The sequence below is a fragment of the Desmodus rotundus genome, chromosome 5 (genome assembly GCF_022682495.2).
Source record: "Desmodus rotundus isolate HL8 chromosome 5, HLdesRot8A.1, whole genome shotgun sequence".
Classification (NCBI taxonomy): domain Eukaryota; kingdom Metazoa; phylum Chordata; class Mammalia; order Chiroptera; family Phyllostomidae; genus Desmodus; species Desmodus rotundus.
Genome location: NC_071391.1, coordinates 97,841,052 through 97,860,693, shown reverse-complemented (window position 1 = coordinate 97,860,693; position 19,642 = coordinate 97,841,052). Strand labels below are relative to the sequence as shown.

The following is a 19,642-nucleotide window of genomic DNA, read 5'->3' as shown; positions in this document are numbered from 1 at the left end:
CATACCCACTTTCTTTCTTTTCAAGGAGGGTGTGTGTGTGCGCGCGAATGGGAAGCCCCCCCAAAACGCAGTGCTCCTTGATAACAGAAATGCACTTCTGTTCCGAGGTCTGTTTCCTTAGTTCCCCCCTTTCCTCCTACTTAGTTCTCCAGTCGCACCCTAGCCACCCCCAGCCCCACCCCACCCGCTCCCTCCCTTTGCGAGTGTGATTGTTTTGTCTGGAAAAAAAAATCCAAAGTATATAACAAGGGGAGAACAGTTAGTGCTGATTTTCATTTGCATACATTTTCATATATTTTGGTGAAAATAATAGACTAGTGGAGAGCTGGGCTCCGAGGAGTCAGTGTGAAGGGAAGGCTAAGGATGCATCGTTCTGGGGAGTTGAGAATATGCCTTCCCGCACTCCAGTCACCTCATTTAAAAAATAAAACATCTTTTATTTTAAAGTCTAACTCCGGAAGTTTGCTTGGTAAGTGTTTTTCATTATCTTTCCATGTTTTCTCTTTTTCTCCTCTTTTTTTCTTTCTTCCTTTTTTTTTTAATACACTTGTAAGTTTGGGGGCTTATTTTCATTGCTTGGGCCAAGAGAGGGTTCACAGAGCAACTGTTTTTAAGTAAGGAAGGGAAAGTGTTTTGGGGGAAGAGAATTAAAAACCCCAGCCCTGCTAAAATGTATAAAAAGATGGATTTATTCCAAAGCTTCCCACAGCAATGCACTTTGGGAGGGGGGGCGTGCTATCAGTTTTAATTGTTGATTGCAGGGGGGGAGAGCCCTAGAAAAGAAACAATTATAAAGTGTGCAGTATTATAAACATTTCTTGTTTGGGGAATTATAAAAATGAGGACCAGAGAGGAAGAGACCCTCTTTCCGCAACCAGTGCAGACATGGTGAACTGTATGTGCTTGCTTGGGACTGGGGTGAGGGGATTCCTACTGGGAGCCGGGGTTGGGATGGGGGTTGGTGAAGGGAAGGCAAAAAGCTGCAGACTACGGAAGCAGGGGTGGAAGAAGAGGCAGGAAGTCAGTGCGCCCTGGCTTAGTACCGTTTCTGCGAGCAGTTAGCTGCAGCCACCTTGCTTGCTAGTGGAAGTCCACCAGAAAGAGGGTGATCAATCAAAACTAACGGGGACACCCTACACTTTATTCCCAAAGGGAGCTGAAGCTTGAGCATTGCAAACTAGATTTTATTTTGGTTTTAGTATTTGACAACTGGCCTTGTCCCCCTCTTGCCCCCTGGATTTTGTAAAAATTGAGGGTGCAGTTACTTGTTAGATGCAGTTAATTAGATAAATATGGCTGGAGGAAATAGCTATGCCAGTTCCATGCTGATGCGGGCACCTTACCTTCATGAAATAGGCTGGAGAGGATTCTTAAAGCTTCTTGGTTTTGTTCTTTTTAGAGGAAGCTGTGTCTGGGTGATGAGGGGGTAGACTCAAATGGCTGGAATTTTATTGCACTTTTTTATCCAGAACACCTTGCAGTTTAAAATTCGCAGTGTCTTGGCAACAGTTCATGCCATATCAATGAAATGGTTTGTGAGGAGGGAGGAAGAGGTTTCAGTTGGGAGAGGAGTAAGAATCGCGGGTTTTCCACTCCTTGTTTACGTGCTTGGCAGCCTCGCTTTTGACTGGGGTTAGTTAACTCTCTGTGCTCCATTGGACCAGATGCCATATAGAGCTGCTCCCTGAAGATCATTTGTTTCCTTGATGGGGAACATTTCTGAGCAGAGCATATTGGTTGCCATAGAGAAAGAAATAAAAGGAAGAACACTAGTCACATTAAGCTATATGTTTGTGCACTGGGCTTTAGATAAAAGGACCTTGGTTCAGCCAAAGAGGAGAAGCCAAACTAGAGATTTCTAGCGTCACTAAAACTAGCTTTATTATGTTTTGGACTTTTACACTTGAAACATACGAGCTCATTTTATTGGTTTTTGTTAAATTTATATGATACGGTTTGCCGAACAAAATAAACTTTCGAGTGCTCAGGAATCACACCAAAAACTTGTCAGCAGGGGGCGCACTGACTCGCTTTAGCAGGTACTGAGTAAAATGTAGCTGTATCCAAAGCAAATCTGCTCATTCAAACATGCCAAAGGAGCAAACCTTTCTGTGCAGATTCTCGATGAGTGAATTCATTGCATAACACAGGGTTTTAAATACGAGGACAATGACTTCCCCATCTCCCATCCGTGAAATGGCCCTGCAAGAAACAGTTAAAGGATTTGTCCATTTCTCTCAGTGAACTAACTGTATATAAGGCTGGAAAACAGAATTGGGCTGTGAAAGCAAAAAAGCTTTAAAAATTATTAAGGGTATGTAATAAACTACTTCAGAAACTACCCTTCAGGTTGTATTTGGGGGAAAACGGTTAAAAAATCAAATGCACCCTAAGGTATTACGTATTATATAATGAATGTTCTTCAACTTGGTTCAAACTTTGACTTCTAAATATAACTCAAGATCCTGGAGATTTACTTAAGGCATCCCGGATCTTTTTTTTTTAAACTTCATTTGATATTTAATGGCTACATTAATTCTTGGTACCTCCTATGGCTGTACGAAGAGTCTGGGTTTATCTTTGAAGGGTTTGTCAGGGAAAAGGAAACACAAAGTAGCCATTGGTTAGAGGTAACTGTGAGCTAGAAAATTTTTAGCATAATATTACTTAACACAGGTGAAGAAAAGTTTTAATAGAGCACCAGGTTTCCTTCTACCCCAGAGATTTTAAAATACTGCCTATGAAAACAACTTTATTTTGGTATAGGATAAAAAAGGTACATAAAAAACTTCCTAAAATAGTGAAGAACAAATTTTCACCAATTTTGAGGAGTTAGTCAGTTTGTTACTAACAGTTTTCCCAAGGAGATTTAGAGAGCTTGGCTAAGAAAGGGCAGCCATAGTGACTGGCAGTAAGAGCTGGTGACCACAGGTCAGTGCTTCAGTGCACCTGTGGCTGTGTCACGGAGCCTGTTTGGAAAGGGCACAGGATGTGAAGCTCTAATGTTTCCCAGGAAGAGGAGGGAAGACACCTTTTCTAACTCAACTCCAAGTCAACCAGCTTCCAGCCATGAGTTTTACTTTGAAACTATGAAAAGGCAAGGTTTGGCTTTAAATGGTCTTTAATCTGAGAGGGTTGAAAGATAATGGGGACTCATAAGCAAAGGAAACATTCTGAAAATCATTTTAATTCCGTGATTTTTGTCTGGGAGCTCTCACATTTAGAGTCAGGAAATATACCGTCAGGTTTGTGCTGATAAAACAAAGTGGAAAATTGAGAAAACTGTAATTTGAGTCCAAACATTGCTTTCTCTTAAGCTCTCTGGACAAAAGACTTCTGGGGGAAATCCACATGAACTGGACAAATGTCTCAAAGCTCCAGCTTACTTTGCATGCCCGGGCCGCTGAATACATTTAAAAATTGTAAAGGAGAAAGGAAACTTTTCTATTTAGCCAGACATTTTGCAAAACACTAGTTTGGCAATAATTGTATATACATATCTAGAGGATACTTTTTAGTATCATTATTCTTTAGATCTGTAATTGTTACTATCTTGGCTGATACTTTCTTTTTTCTTTTTTTTGCAAAAGTACTTTAAAAGAAAGAAAAAAAATGCTCCTCATGATATCTATAGTCTTAGATTACCTAAAGTAAAAGAAACAGAAAATAGTGATTCTGAGTAAAGCAACAAGTTAATTTGAGAACTGATATATTATAGAGAATGCATTAGCATTCCATAATGATTTGGTGGTGGGAACGATCAAGCTGGGTGTATGAATTAAGATTCAAAGTGCTGGGCAAAGCTACAAAATTTTAATTGTTGGGGATGGTGAAACTGCTTTTGCCAAATGAGAGAATGAGGAACATTACCTGGGTCAAATGCACAAAACACAAAGTGGGTATTTATTCATTTGCTTTCATTTGAGAATGATAAGGTGCTGGATACCCTAGCTGTGCAGGAGTACACTTGCCATTAGCATTTACAAATTAAAATGTTAAGCATACTTACAACCCACAGTGTGTGCTATATACAAAGTAAAGGGCTCTTTAATGGTGACTTTTGGGTGAAAACGAGTACATGTCGTCTTGAGCAGTGGATGAGTTGTTTCCTGGTCTTGCTGAGTGTTTTGAAGTGTTCGATGGTTCTTCTAGTTCTTTGTATTATTTTGATAACTGATTTATCTGATCTGTAGGAAAGGAGCAAGCACTTAGTTCTCTTAGATGGGTTTGAAGAGGCAATTATAAATTCAGACACTGTAATTTCTCACCCTAAAGTAAGAAGCTTTACTTTTCTTGCTTATAGGACAGCTTTAGACTACCAGGCAATTCAGATTGGGGAACCTAATTTGAGAAGCCATGATAAGTTGGTTATGGAGTGCATACTTTTGAAACCACCCATCTCGAACATTTAGCCCACTCTAGCTGCATGCGTGCATCTGACAAGTCTGTTAAGGAAAGCTACCAATGGTTAGGGAAGCCATAGCTGACACAATGTGATGCACTATTCTTGCCTGCCCCCTCATATCACCACCCTAAACCCCATCATAAGGTCTTTGAATTTAAATTCACAGGGATAGATAAGTAGAGCCTCAGCTGACTGACTAGAGTGATTTATGATAATGATTTATAAACAAAAACATGTGGGTATGTCCTACCTAGAAAAAATATTCCATGGTCCACTGTGTGTGTGTGTTTTAAAACAAACACTAGAAATATTAACTCAGCTTTGCTAGAGAGGTAGTTGGATTGCTTTGAGCTTGGGGTCCTAACAGAAGTGAACTCTCTTCTCCCTTGGGGACACTTCTTCCCAACCCCAACCATTTCCTATATATTAGACAGCACTTCCTTTCTAGGTTGAAACCTGGTACTCTGTGATGGATAAGCAGCATCATGTGGCACATTGTGGGGAAAAAAAAACCAAAAACCTTTTTTACTTTGGTACCTGTGTTTTTTATTAGATTTTTAAATATTTGAACTTAGCTATTATCTGTGGAGCTGAGTACAAATTGCAGTTTACCAGGCTGAGGGCTGTTTTTTAGGGCATTTTCCCCAAATGGTGCTTATGTGGTGTCCTTTCCACCGTGACTGCTGAAGCTCCCACTTCACTGTCCTGCTCCCTCCATGGGTCCACCCTAGACTGGTCAGTATTCGAGGGGTCTTCAAGAAAGTGTGGCTGTTTTGTTCACTTAAAAGATACAGTATCGATATTCATGAGTATTGATACTTTCAAATACTCCACAGTTTGTTTGCAGCAGTATAATTTCAGCCCCAAAATATCTGGTGCAGAGGCCTTGGTGGTAGAACTCAGTGACCTTGCTCACTATAGCTTCATGCCACTGGAATTTGTTGGTCCTAAGTTAAAATTTTGTATCCCCTATTGCTTTGAACACTTACCCCTCCTCCCAAATTTGCTGGTTACTCAATAAAGCCCAAGGGGAGGATTCCCAGGTTGAGTGGTGCTTAACAGATGACCAATCTTAATTTAATGTTATATCAGGGTGCAAAAAGCCCCCAGAAGTCAAGGCATGCATGTCCAAATGGCATAGGTTATATTCTTTTTAATTCTCATTGCAAAAACAAACAAAATTTCACTGAGAAAAAAGTGACTATTTAAGTATCCTGAGTTCGGAGCACTACGATTTCACAGCAAGGGTCTGGCAAGTGATTTCTTTCCAGGGTTAAACAATCAGATTGGAACTTTCCCTAGATAGGTTTGCCTTGTGGGACACCGACACTTGAGGTCTCCATTCCACAGAGGCAGGGTGGCCTCCTTCCTGCCGGGTCTCCTGTGGTTTGTGGCCATCTTAAGAAACTTGTCCCGAATGGGCGGCAACTTGTGGGGGTACCAGGTCCAAACTCCACTTATTTAGACTGAATTGTACTTTATTTAGAACATGGTTTGCAGAATAAAGTTAGGAGAATCCCATTACTCCTTTTTTCTCTCTAAGCGCTAGGCACACAGAGCGGCCTTCAGAAGTCGAATTGGCATTGCATTTCCGTGGAAAAGAAAAACGGAAGGAGATGAAAAAAGGCAAAGGGAGAAGGGAGTAAGGTAAAAGGGGTGAGAGAGAGATAAAAGCAGGGAGAGATGGAGGAAACTAGAGACAGAAAGGGACGAGAGAGGAAGATAGGGGTGCGGGACAGCGAAGAGGTAAACGCTGAGTCATCTTATCAGGTCACTGAGTACAGACGCCTTTGTCACCGGCTCGGTGCACGGCTGCGGGATGCCTCCGTGGGCTTTGTTCTGGCAGTGCAGGACACGACCCCTTGCACCGCCTTGTCCCCGCCTTCCCCTGAGCTGGGGACGATGGAGGTGGGGCAGCGGGACAGAGACATGGACCAAAGGAGTGTTTCCGGGAGCCTTCGACCTGGGATTTCGTTCCTTTGCACTTTTTTCATAATTCAGTGTTCTCCCTTTGGGGAGGAGAAGAGGGCTGAGCGGGAGGAGGGACTGCGGGAAAGCCCTCCCCACTCCAGCTCTCAGCCCAAGCAAGGGAGGGGTGCAGCAGTTGGTGCCTGTGTCCGTGGATTTGTGTTGTGTGCATGCGTGTATGGATGGATGCTTGCCTGAGGACGACCGTTGAATCCGGTCATATGTTTTAGGTTTCCAGCAGAGGTTTTGGTAGCTGCAGGGCGCCCCAAGTTGTGTCCAGTTATTCGTGAAGATCTGCTCTCGACGTTGTTTGGGGCCCCGGGTGGGCGCTGTGGATGCACCCTGGGTCCGGGGGCTACTCACAGAGGGCACGCAGGTCCCCGTCGTGGAGTCCTGTGGCGAGGGACAAAGAGGCAGACACTCTAGCAAGTAAAGGGCAGGCGTGCACATGCACCCGTGCGTACATCCCACCCGGGGCTCCTCCCCATAAGGACTTTTCGCCTTGGAGCCCAGGGCTCTGCGTATGGAAAGTTCAACACCCTCCTCCCCTTGCAGAGCACGATCACTCCTCTTACCACTGCATTTGCCAAACGGCTAGCGAACGCGTGTCACCTCCCTAGCCACCCCCAAAGGTGTGGGCAGATTGCAAGAGTAGCTGCTCTGTTATTGTTTGTCAAACAGGCCCTTTCTCTTGGGAGACGGGCGAGGGGCATGTGGCGGATCCCGGGCAAGGATTACATTAATCAAAGCATTATTTCCCCAGAGAAACCGAGCACAAATGAGAGTAAATCCTAATAAAATTGGATCGCGGAGAAATGGTACGCTTTAAGTAATCTGTGCTACCTGATAAAAATCTCACATTTATAAGATGTGGGTTAAAAAAAAAAATCAGCACACCTCTGGGTCTGGCTCAGCTGCTGGGTCCGGATCAGGATGGGGGACAGCCATCACCCAAAGCTCGGCTGAACTTCCGGAGTGAGAAAGGGACAGCCCGGAGTTTGAGGTTTCACAAAATCAGGTCGATCCCAAAGGCACCATTGGCCCTGGTTGCCCCCCTGGAGTACCTGCGGAGCTCGTGGACTGGATGAAGTTCCCTTAGGTGCCCTGGGAGGATTCCAACTCTTGTTCCTTTGGAAACGTAGGCCCCATTTTCCATCTCCAACAAAACTACAGGGTGCACAAGTCCCCGTGGGTGGGGCGCAGGGTGCAGCGCGCGAGCTGGGCAATGGGCGGGTGCCCAGGAGCAGCGAGGACAGATTCACAGGTCGCTGCAGGCCCCCAGCCCAGGACCCGCTGCAGCTTCGGGGCTGTGTCTTAGGCGGCCTTGGGTCCCCTTAGGCCAGGGTAGGGGAGTGCTTTTGAGAATGATTCTCAGGAGGCCAAGGGCGCAGCTTGGCGGTGAGACTTCTGGTACTTTCGGGTAGTCCCAGACAGGAAACTCGCACTCCGTCTGCCTTTGTCCCCCAAGATGTAGGAAACTGCCGGATGCGGTACACTGCCCTGAGAGGGCAGAAAAATAAAACTCCCCCTTCCCTACCCCGGAGCAGAGATTAAGCCATCAGCCTGGAGGCAAACTCTCCAGCAGTTGGAGGCCTCCTGAAGTCACCGGTACTGGAAAGCGACACCTTGTTGGTGACAAGTGTGACAACTGCCCCAATCCTCAGGACTCTGCACGACTTTTCGTAGAGGCTCAGAGACTACCCGCTTTGGTGAGGGTCCCCTGCCGGCCCCTCCCGTATGCTGGGGCTCCCAACAAGGTCCCCGCAGGGCGCTAACCCGCCGTCGCCCCCTGCAGGCCGGCACTAGAGGAGCCTGCACGCAGCCCGCGATTGTGCGGGCCCACTTTGGTTCTCCGCGCCGACCTGGTACTGGACCAGCTACCTCGCACACGCTCCCGGAGCTGGCTTCCGTGCCGTGTGTTTTTCCAAACGCGAGTCCCTAGAGGCGGGGAAGCAGCGGATGGAGGCAGAGGTCACAAAGGGATGCAGCAGCGTCACCCCTCCTCGGTCTCTGCCCACGCGGGGTCCACCGCTCTGCTTTCGCCCCAACTCTGGCCGAGGCGGGCAGCGCCTGTTGGCACCTGCGGAGGTGCGCTTCGTTACCCGCCTGCGGGCTCCGGAGCTACTAGAGCTGCCCTGTGCGATCGAGGGGCCTGGGCCGCCTCACCTCCGGTGAGCGCACCTCTGTAGTCTGGCGAGGAGACACGCTTGGAGCGTTCTGCGTGTGCGAATGTGGAGGGCGGGTATGCGGGTGAGTGCGGTGCGCGCGCAGGGCAGGGCAGGAGGCGTAGCAGCATGTTCCGGTGCCAGCGTAACCTTTTTAGCTGTGCGATCTGAATCTGCAGCCCTAGAACTCATTCCTCCTCCTCCCCCCCGCACCTTCCCATTTCCTCCCTCCACCCCTATTCGCCACACGTGAGTGTCCTTTCGCCTTCATCCCATCCTATTCCAAAAGAGATCCCTCTTGTGGTCCGAGGATACTCATTGACACCCTGTCTCCTGTGAGCGAGGGTAAGGCTGAAAGGGACAATATTCGCTTAGAAATGCCACGGAGAGCTTTTCCATCGCCCAGCCTGCTCTTTTAAACTGGATTCCCCCCACCGGGAAGCCACGTTTCAGGGGCTTGAGTATTTGCTTCCTTTTTGTCTTCGCCTTCAAAATTGCTTGCATGGAGGTTGTTTTATTTTTGGAGGCATAGGGAGGCAGCAGGAACCAATTAAAAATGGCTTTTGGGGAGTCTCTTTAGCTGTCCTGTTATGTGCCACTGTCCTCAGCTTCTTTCCAATTTACTGGCCCCTTTCCAGTAATGGGAAATTTGGGGGCGGGGTGAATAAAGACACTCACACCTTTTCAGTTCTGAAATAATGACTCCCCTTTCCACCAGTCTGTGATTTCCATAATTTCATTACAAAACAGAGCTGTCAGTTATCTCTCATTAGAAAACAGAAGAACAGTCTAGTAGAAAAAAAAACTTGGGCCAAATGAAGTTCCTTCTTTTGAAAACATTAACCAGCACCATCCAGATCGTTCAACTCTCAAGGGGAAAGCAGGACAGAGAGAATTCAGAAAACGGTGAAAATTCCCATCACGGAAAATATGAACCCAATTACCAAACCATTTTTGATAACATGAGATTCAGAGGATATGAAACAGAAACTTTATACTTTTAGTTGTCCTTTTTTGGCCCTATTGTTTGTATCTGAGGATTTTCAATAATTTAGAAATACTAGTGGTATCTATACATTTTTCTTGGATTTGTTAACATTAGATGGTTTTACTATTAACCATAATTGTTTACAAGACTGCCTGTCCTGGGGAAGGGCTCTCAGTAAAGTCTGCACACAGGAGACCGTCACCAGCCACTGTCTCGATCCAATTTTGACCATTCCTTTCCATAAGGTAATTGTAGACGGCTAAACTTTAAAAAAGAATATTAATGGTAAAATGTTAATGATGAAAATACATGAGTTTTTGTTTTTAGAATCAAAGTTTAGCTTTTCTTTGAATTGTTTATCAATCTGTTTTCCCATAGGCCTTCCTAAGAGAAGGGAAAGGTTAAGGGAAGGGTATCACTCATTGATTTAAAGTATATGTGGGCATAAGGTTATAAAAGTAGCCTTTGGAAATAGTAAATAACCATGTCTACATCACACACCTTTGGAAAAAAAAAACCCTACTTACTTTCATGGAAAAACAGCACTCGGTGAAAAACAGGACTGCCATACAACATTTTAGTTGTAGGCAGTCCTGAGACCCTCCTCTTCTTCCTTCAGTGTGGTACCCTTTGGAAATGTACATGTTTATACATGATGTAAATGTACATGTGCACGAGGGTAGATATTTATGTACATAGCACAATAATCATACGCATCCCAACTGAATGCATTTGCGTTTAACAAGTCCATGTGTAATACACCAAACTTCTGTGATAAACAATACATTCTTTAACAGGCAGTCTTAAAATAAGAGAAGAATGAGTATATCTTAATGTTATTAACACAAATTTCAAAATTTCTATTGAAATCTGTATTGTACCAACTGTAAAAGACACCACAGAAATTGATAAATAATACATGTATAATAATTATATTTTAAGCATACCCCATTTAAAAGTACTATGAACTTAAATAACTTGTTTTACATAAAATAAAAGGCATCATATTTTTGAACACACATTTAAAATATGCACACTTTGTAAAAAAATCAGTGGTTCTTTTTGCCTTTTTCCTCCCTGCACATTAAATACTGTTGACAGAACAAAAATTAAATTCTGAACACAATAACAGAGAACATTAATTTTATTTTCCATTCTACTGTAAAGGAAACATTTTTAAGTGGTTTAATTTAATGGTCATTTATATCAATAAAAGACATTTAGTAGTTTAGTGATAATTCAAAATGTAAAAAAATTTGAAGCATATATTTCTCCTTGAAATGATGTGCAATATGGGATAACACGTCACTTACTTCTTGTTAGTTTTTTAAATCTTTCACTTCCAAATACTTTTTGGGGGGGTTAAAATAATACAGTTAAAATGAATACATTGGCAGGAATCCAATGCTTGTTTGTGCTTAGCAAATGTAAAGAAACATTATAATTGAATGTTATAGCTAGTTGTCCAGTTATTTGTCCTAGTTGATAAAGGAATAAAAAAATAAAGTTTTGAAATTTCCTTGAAAACCATGATAGAAGGAGCTCTCTCACGTAATGAGACTTACTTTACTGATATTATAAAATATTTTGTTGGCTTTTCTTTGCTTATGTAAATATACATTTCTTTACTGAAAAACATATACGATGTTTATGGTGGCATTTATTCCCACATGTAATTTATTGCTTATTTATTTCAGAGACAGAATTTGAAAGACTGATGACTCATCAGGAGTGTCTAAATATTAGTGATGAGCTTGTGAAAATTAAAATCAGTTTTAGTCCAACTGCTTTTTTGAGGTTAGCATCTTAGTCTCTTAAAATGCTTGAAGTTAAAACCATGGAAATACTACAAGTGAAAGTCTTTAACATGACTATTACTTGGAAAGAGATGCAAATGTTTTATTCTGGATGGGTTTTAAAATCAACTGCAAAAATAAGTTAGCCTTTTATTTTAGGAAGTTTTCTGATGGTGTGCTGTGACTTAAGGAAACATAGGCTATATAGTGATTTAAAAAATGCACACTGTTCATTAAAAAATTGAGCTGAAGAGTTACTCTCTACAAACATGTAAAAATCTTTTTTTAATATCGATTTAATTAATGAAGTGGGTACAGTAGGCTCAAGTTAGACACATAGAAAGATTTGTATGGATGAATATTTTGGCATTCGGTGGCTTGCGAGCAGACAGAACTATAATATAGTAAGTAAAACTCCCCAGAATGTAGGCATCCAAGATTAAATTTCATTAAAAAATTTGACAGTTAAGGAAAACAAGGAAAAATGCTTATTAACTCAGGGCAATTATAAAATGTTGACAGATCTCAAGTTTCATATTTAACTAGGCTCAGAAAACTGCTGGGATGTTGGTGAAGTACAAGTTATTCTGTCAAACCATTTTTCATAGTGAATTATCTTTTCAATGCTCTCAAATTTAAAGCCTAACTTTATAAACTTCCAATTTTGCCCCTCTCTTCCTCCTTCCCTCTTTCCCCCTTTCCCTCTCTCTGTCTCTCTCTCTTTCCTTTTCAAGTCTGCAAACTGTTGGGTGAGGCTAATTCAGTAAGGTTCAGAGAGACACCCAAGGGGGAGTAGAGGTATTCAACCTCAATGTTTAGACATCATCATTGTCACACATTGAGGTGAGATGTATTTGTTCTCTCAAAATGTTTATTTTCTTTCTTCAGCCACTACTAGTGACTTTTAAAGGGAGAATTAGGCAATGTCTACTGAAAGCAAAATAAACTGGAGAATTGAATTAATGATTTGGAGATTTCCGACATTGCTGCTTTCTCTTCCACCTACCTATTAAGAAAAGAAAAAAGGACATGGTGAAATTATATTGGCTCTCAGTAGTGATTCAGTTTGTAAGACAGCAACTAATTCTATAAGCTATTGCTTGACTCCTCATTCTCCCAGTGTTATGAGAGATGAAACACACCTGAATGAACCTCCTGTTGAGACATTCACCAGATATAAATAAAGAGAGTTAAGGGGCCTGACTTGCCAGGTTTGGCTGGGTACATTGATTGAAGTTATTAGATAATTGTTCACCTTTCTACTTAGCCCCATGAGAGGAGACACTCACATATTATAAAATACTTTAAATTAATATTAAGTAGTCCGACTGGGATTGCTAAGGTTATTTACATTTAGTGATAGATTGAAATGTTAACATTATACATTTAATGAGGTAGAATCTTAGTCTCCTTGTATGCTCTGACTTGGAAATGTTAGATGAACACATTTTCAAGGATGTTTTAGGGAGGACAATTTTCTCAGTGTGATTTGGTGAATTGAAAGGTACAATCTCTTTACTTCCTGTGGGGGACAAAAATTGAGAGAATAAGAGAGGACAGTGTTCATATATTGTAGGTGGTTATTAGACCCATACACTATTTAAAGTAGTCTTTGGTAGAGTAGGATAAAATTAAGCATTGTTTGGGTTTAGTCTAAAAAATATTAGTAAACATTAATTACAGGCAATTTTTAAAAAGCTATGTAGTCACAAATATTATTCTAAAAATGGCAGCTAGAACTATATTAATAAGCTTTGCTTTCCTTCTCAAATATTTCTGGAAAATTATGTCACTATATCTAGCATTCATCTAATTAATCACCTGAACTATTGTTTTCACACATAAAGCGTGAATACGCCAAGAACAAATAAAATCGTATGCTAGATAAAAAGAAAACATTGCTGACTTCATATTTGCTATAATGTCAGGAGGGAGTGGCCAGGTGAAAACTATGGGCTGGTGATATTTTATGTTTGTAAAGTCATTTTATTACATTAACAGAAATTGTGTTTTTTGTATTAATCTTAGAAAAAGTATGATACCTTTTGAAATTTTTAATGATTTCAATTTCTAGATGCACATAAAAATAAGGAAGTACTTGATAGGTTTAATGTTTGTTTGCACAGAAATTAAACATATAAAAAGATTTAATGAATAAATGAATGAAGGATGTTTAAAACTGGGCAGTTAGACCAAAGATTGTACTTTTGTCGGTTACAACTGTTAGTCATTCTACAGTATTTTTTCTTTGAACCTCCAAAAAGTTATGCAATATGAATTTTTACTGAATCACTAATTATTCATCACCTTAGACCCTTTTCAATAAATTGATGCCATCCACTGAAAATTTATGGCAAAGCAAGATAAAGACTTATTATTAGGAAGTTCTTCTGTCATAAGAATATACAAGATTTTTTGGAAATAATACCGACAGGGGTATTTATTTTGCTTCTTTTCTTTCTCATTTTAGAGTGAGGGCCTAATTCTTGGTGTTGGCCGTTGATCACGAGCAGGCTGTTGAGAGGTAGCCAGTAATTTCTTTATCTTTCACCTGCAAATTACACACATTATTTTGCAGCTCAAAATAAGCATTGGCAATGAGTATCATTCAGTAAATGTCTTTCACAGCATTAGTACAGAACTGAGGTACAAAAGAATATTAATCTAATACATTCCAAAATTCAAATACTTGTGATTAATAAGCATTATTATCTATAAATAAGGCCCTAATGATACTTTGGCAGTGTTGTAAACACAAGAATCAGAGGCAATTATTGTCATTATTGTTCGGCAAGTACTTCCATGAATACCAAAAGGGTATTGCTGTCCAGCTACTTGGCAAGTAAGGTTCCTATAAAGAAACAGATGTGGGCCAATCGGACTGGCTACTATTAACTGCCCTTAGCCCCAAGTACATAGTCCTTAAAAAAAGAAAAAAAAAGTCCAAGACACGAAAACAGTTTTGACATGACATATTTTTAAAAATATGCTTTATAATATTTATAAAGTATCTTGAAAATAATGCTGTTTTCCAATACTGACTTTGGTGTATTGGCTACATCAGCAACCATTGTGTTAGCTGGAAGTAAAGGTCTCATTTGGAAGGCTGTAGATCCAGTGCGATGATGAGATGCTCTTGAAAATCAAATCAGTAGACAACAAAAAACAAATTGTGATTACATGAATAACCCTTCAGAGAGCATGGGTGTGACCACGTTTTTATCTTTTTTCCCTTCCTTAGGCCACCCAGAGTTCACTCCTGTCTATTAAATGGGACCAACCCACCAGGCCCGGCTCCAACACTGTGTATGTGTATGTGTGTGTGTTAGGTGGGGAAGCTGCTGCAGTACAACTTAAAGCAAGTTCCTCATGCTCATAGAAAACTCCACAGAGGCCCTAAGCCACACATTCACTTTGTAACTTGGATCTTAGAAGTCATTGCAGAACCAATTTGGCTATGTCAATGAACTGATTTTATCTTACAGTCTTAGTAAATTCAGTGGCATTGGTACCAGCTAACGTGTTTTTGGGAGAAGAGAAGTAAGTTTTATATACATTTTCCTAAGGGGTAGGTGCATTAAGCATCAAATGCAAATTTGTTATCTATTTTTAAATTTTGTTGTGCCAAGCTTTATGCTTTAAAGGTGTCACAGGTCTATACTGGCATTGAGAAAGCATTGAACTGGTTTCCCAAGATTTTGGAGAAACTTAGAGAGGAGGAGTGGGTGGCAGTGGAATAAGTGATGGGAAGAAACAACCTCTTTGCCAACCATTGTTGTTGGCTTTCAGTTCTAATGGGCCATGCTCTTTATAGAATAGAAGTTGTTAATGGGACCCACTGGAGGTGAGTGAGATTGCTTAGTATGGAGTCCCTCCACCCCTTCAACCTCTGAAGAGATACCACATTAGTATCACTTTAAGTTTGATGGGATTTTTCCTTCTTACCTTCAGGGAACCAAAACAGAAGGGATTCTTGGAAGTGAAACCAGGGAGAAGGGCAACCTCTGAGATTTTCCTCTGGATTCTTCTGAAAATATTCTTACCATACTCTGTCTGGATTTTGTCATGGGAGCAAGGTAGCCACGCTCAGGGCAGGTTGCTGCACTGCACAGCTGTGGCTGACAAGAGGCAGTGGGGTTGCAGCCTGGGCCCTAGGCCTCCTCTCTCATCCTCTGAATGGGCTGGAGAGAGGATGATCTGCTGGAATTTAGGAGCCCGTGTTGACTCTCTGCATATGGGGAGATGAGAAAAGGTGAACTTTTCCAAGCAAATCTTTTCTCATTTTTCATGCCTAATGACTCAAAGGAGAATTTCTATAACAATAGCAACGATGATAACAACAATAATAATAATGACAGAATTTTACTAAAGACATACCATGTACCAGTTATTAAAATATGCATCTTATGGGCATTGTCTTATTTAAGTTTCTAAGCACCCTTTAAAGTTCAGCTTGTACTCAGGTTTGACAGATGAGTCAGCTGAGGCATCTAGGGGCTTAGTCACTTGCCCAAAGTCACGATGTGGTGGTGGTACCCAGTTTTGGACATCAGTCATGTCTCTTAGAGACAAAGTACTTTTGGATTTTTCAGGGCTCCTGCTGCTTTCTTCCCTTTAGGGACACCTGTACTAGCTGGGAAAGCAGTCAGGTGATATCTGTGAGTGTAGTGCCCTACTAGTCTCATATCAAAACAAAGATGGTAAAGGCTCTTAAGGTTTCCTTTACACACCATTAGCACGGTTAGCCACATCTCCCAGCCCTACATGATAATGAGAGCACAATAAGGCTCACCGTATTAACATGGAACGATGATTACGATTTGGCTTGGATGGTACATTTACAATGAAGTATAACAGGTTATAGGGTCTCAGAAAGTGCATCTGTGTACCTCTGTAAACTCTTACATTAAATATACATGTAGCAACATGCCAGCTTCTCTGTATATGAGGACTCTGTGGAAGAAAATAACCTATTGCCTAGAAGCACTCTCCCTAAACATGGTGGTGACTACTGACTCTGGGGATTGTCCTTGCTTCCAGGGTGATGGAAGAGCCAGTGAACTGCTTTGGCTGGTTCAGCTCCTCAGTGTCCTCAGCTCACAAACACCTTTGCAGGAGCAGTGTGGACACCTCGCAGCCAGAGTCAGAGCCACTGTCTTAAACTTCCTTACTGGTCTTGGAGCTATTTCAGGGGGCCCAGGATAAAACAGTGAGGCAGGACTCTGTGCCCACCACGGGAGTGCTGTGAGGCTGTGCAAGGCTCCTCCTTACAAGGACTCAGGAGCAGAGCATGCAAATGCTGGTTTCTGGGCAGAGGGAATAGAGGTTTTGTTTGGGGTCTAAGAGGAAATAGAGCCAGCTATGGAACTTTGAGAAACACTGGTGTTCCACTCAATAATGATTTGTCTAAATAAAGTCATTGCTGCTGCTGGCCCCTAAAGGGCAAAGTGTTATTTTGAAGGTCAAAGTAAAAAGGTTACTTACTGGGCTTCCAGCAAAATGACTTTCACCCATTAATTAATTAGTTATTAATGAATGAACATTCTGACTCATTCCAAGAAATCATTTAAGGCAGTTTATAGAAATCCGTGCCAGGGGAAAAAAAAAAAACAAACCCTAAGGTAGGAAAAGTGAGCTCGGGTAAAATCAGAATAAGCAGATACATGTCCTTAAATGCTGTACTTGGCTTAGAGACGTCAAAAAGTCACACGGAACAACCTGGGATAGGGTTTACTTTCTTTGTAGTAAAAAAAAAAAAGAAAAATTAAAAAAACAAGTTTACAATAAGGTATAAATCTGTTAACTTTTATTTAAAAATCCATGGTTTTCAAGACAAACTGTCAATTACATCTGACTTGAATATACTTCCTAAACATCTTTGATGTATCTAACCTCAAAGAAAATGTTCTGAGTGGAATGTACTAGGTTATCTTTTGTATTAAAAATGAAAAAGTGAATCTTGTGTCTGAGAATTTAATATTAAAGCAATAGCATATGATATTCTTTGATAATTTTTAATGCTAACAATTGGCATTTTAAGTCCTGTATTTACTTCCCATGAGATAAGTTGAAAGTTTGAAAAATATAGATCATGTCTGTTTCTTCCCAGTATGTCCAAGAAATCAATAAATTACATACGTGTTCCTGTTTCTTCTTCTACTTCCTCCTCCTCCTCCTCCCCCTTCTGTTTAGGTAGTCAAGAGATAAATAGTATAAAAGCTCAGTAAAGTTCCTTGTGTTTACAGATATATAGATTAATACACTGAGCAACAACTAATTTAGTGACTTGGTTGTTTCATGTAACTCTTTTGGTATCAGTTTTGTCATCTGGTAAATGAGGGTTGAGATTTAGTTGATCTTAAATTGCCTTCTAGTCATAAATTTCTGTCCTTTCAATTTTCTGTAATCTAGACAATCCATTAATGTAAGCATGATTTTTAAATATCTATTTATATTTCCATTGAGATAGAACTTCCATGTAAAGAAGAACACAGGGCATTCTATTATGTGGTGTAAATCAATAAAATGAAAATGTATCCATTGACAACATTTGTATTTTCACCTATTACAGACTTGTGCCATTTCTTTGAATACAATACACTTGTATGCCCCATTAAAGCATGTTGACATAACTTTCAACTACTTGCAAATGCTGAAGAGTTGAAAAACATAACATTTACAAAAGATACATCTGGTGCATATTGATATGACTTGGAATAAAGAATCATTTAAATACTGCTGAGCCATCTCTATGTTAGGAGAAAAGATATTCTATGTCCGTTTGTGAAATTGGTAGTAAAATACATGGAGGTTTAAATTTCTCCTGTGAATTTTTTTTTTACTTGACACATGTTAAAAATACGGAATTATTGATTAGGGCTTAATTTATCTGAGCTGTTGGAATTGCTTCCCCCTGAAGTTTATGTATTACATCATTAAATCCTGTTCAGATTCTAAGTTTTTAAAGGTGTTAAAAGTAGCACTTTCTACTAAGAAGAGAGGCAGTTTTTTAATCTGGGGTTAATGGACATGTTAAGCATTCAGAGGTGAGCTTGGGGCTTTGTGAACCTCCTGAGTTTATTTGTACACACTTGTGTGTGTGTATATGCATATATGGGCCTGTCCAGAAAGTATCCAGCCATGTACTATGAAAAATAGAGACATTTACTGAAGAAGATACAAAATACAAGAAACACTGTACACAGGACAGTGACTCCTTAGTCCCCTTCAAAGTAGGCACCTTGGGACCTCACCCAGTTCTCCCTCAGCTGGCCTGTTGTATTTTCCTGAATCTCACCAATGGTCTGAAATGTCTTCCTTTTAAAAGGTGAATTTATTTTTGGGAAAAGCTGAAGTCGCAGGGCACCACATATGGGCTGTAGGGGGCTGAGTCACCTGGGTGATTTAATGTTTCAACAAAAACCTCTGCGCAAGACATGATGCATGAGCAGGAGTGCTGTTGTGATGAAGCTGCCAATCACCAGTTGCCCATAGCTGAGGCCTTATGAATCATCCAGATAGTTTCTGTGGAGGAATGTTTAAGCTTAATGCAAAATTTGATGCAGTTTTTTGCCCCACTCACTCAGTCATTTTGAATGAGACAGTGCACATGCTCACTCAACGGCTTCTATGGCCCCCACTGACTAGTACAGTGAAGTCGTCACTGGTCACACATGTGCATTCCAGTCCTCTCTCCTCTTGGCTGCCAGGTTATGTTGATGTCACACAAACCATTCTCATTATATTAACAATGGTGGGGCTTTTTCCAGACAGACAAATATATACATATCCTTTTCCCTCCTGGAAAAGACCTAACTCACATCTGTATCTCAAAGAGGTTTATGATCCTGGCATAATAGAAAGGCTTGGAATCATGAGAAATCCTTGCGCTTTCCCCTTCCTCATTTGCTGTTTAACCTGCCTTCTGTAGCCATCTCACTTCTGCAGAGCTTACCTGCAAAATAAAAAGGTTGCACCAGAAAATCTCAGCTACCCTTTCCAGCACCAGCATTCTGTAGTCCTGAGTCTCAGAAACTTACCTCCATCTGCCTAAATACTTAAGCCACCAATGCCCTCTCTGTTTTTTTTTTTAATTAACTGCCTTCATTTTTAGGTGGTTATTGTGCAGTTTCTGTGTAGAGCATAGGTTAGGTTATGCCGAAAAGTGTGCAGGACTGCATACATATCAACTTGAGGAAAAGCACACCTAAAAATTGTACAGCTCTTCTAGAATGCCATGTGGTGCAGCATGTGAAATAGAACTTGTACCCTCCAGGTCACACACACTTTCATTAATGGTATGGACAATGCTTTAAACTGA

General features: G+C 41.0%; 1 protein-coding gene and 1 long non-coding RNA gene across 2 annotated transcripts in view; one reads left to right on the top strand and one right to left on the bottom strand.

Annotated features, from left to right (window-relative positions):
- The first annotated feature begins 48 nt into the window (after positions 1–48).
- The window catches only part of LOC123480878 (uncharacterized), a 64,060-nt gene continuing 44,466 nt past the window's right edge, over positions 49–19,642 (top strand). Inside the window, exon 1 of the long non-coding RNA XR_006657012.2 lies at positions 49–469. This is a non-coding gene — a long non-coding RNA (uncharacterized lncRNA). The remainder of the gene's footprint in view (positions 470–19,642) is intronic.
- Positions 5,602–8,670, bottom strand: LOC123480877 (uncharacterized). The gene is made up of 3 exons (XM_045204669.2): positions 7,438–8,670; positions 7,271–7,340; positions 5,602–6,766 (listed from the first exon to the last, which is right to left on the bottom strand). Exons 1-3 carry the CDS (start codon positions 7,527–7,529, stop codon positions 6,164–6,166), a joined length of 765 nt encoding a protein of 254 aa, XP_045060604.2. The 5' UTR covers positions 7,530–8,670; the 3' UTR covers positions 5,602–6,163.

Coding starts and splice junctions, on each gene's coding strand:
- LOC123480877 (XM_045204669.2), bottom strand. CDS start 7,529: ATGGAAAATGGGGCCTACGTTTCCAAAGGAACAAGAGTTGGAATCCTC. Junction 7,341..7,437: donor CCAGTCCACGAGCTCCGCAG/GTACTCCAGGGG, acceptor TCACTCCGGAAG/TTCAGCCGAGCTTTGGGTGA. Junction 6,767..7,270: donor CAGCTGAGCCAGACCCAGAG/GTGTGCTGATTT, acceptor CCCTCGCCACAG/GACTCCACGACGGGGACCTG.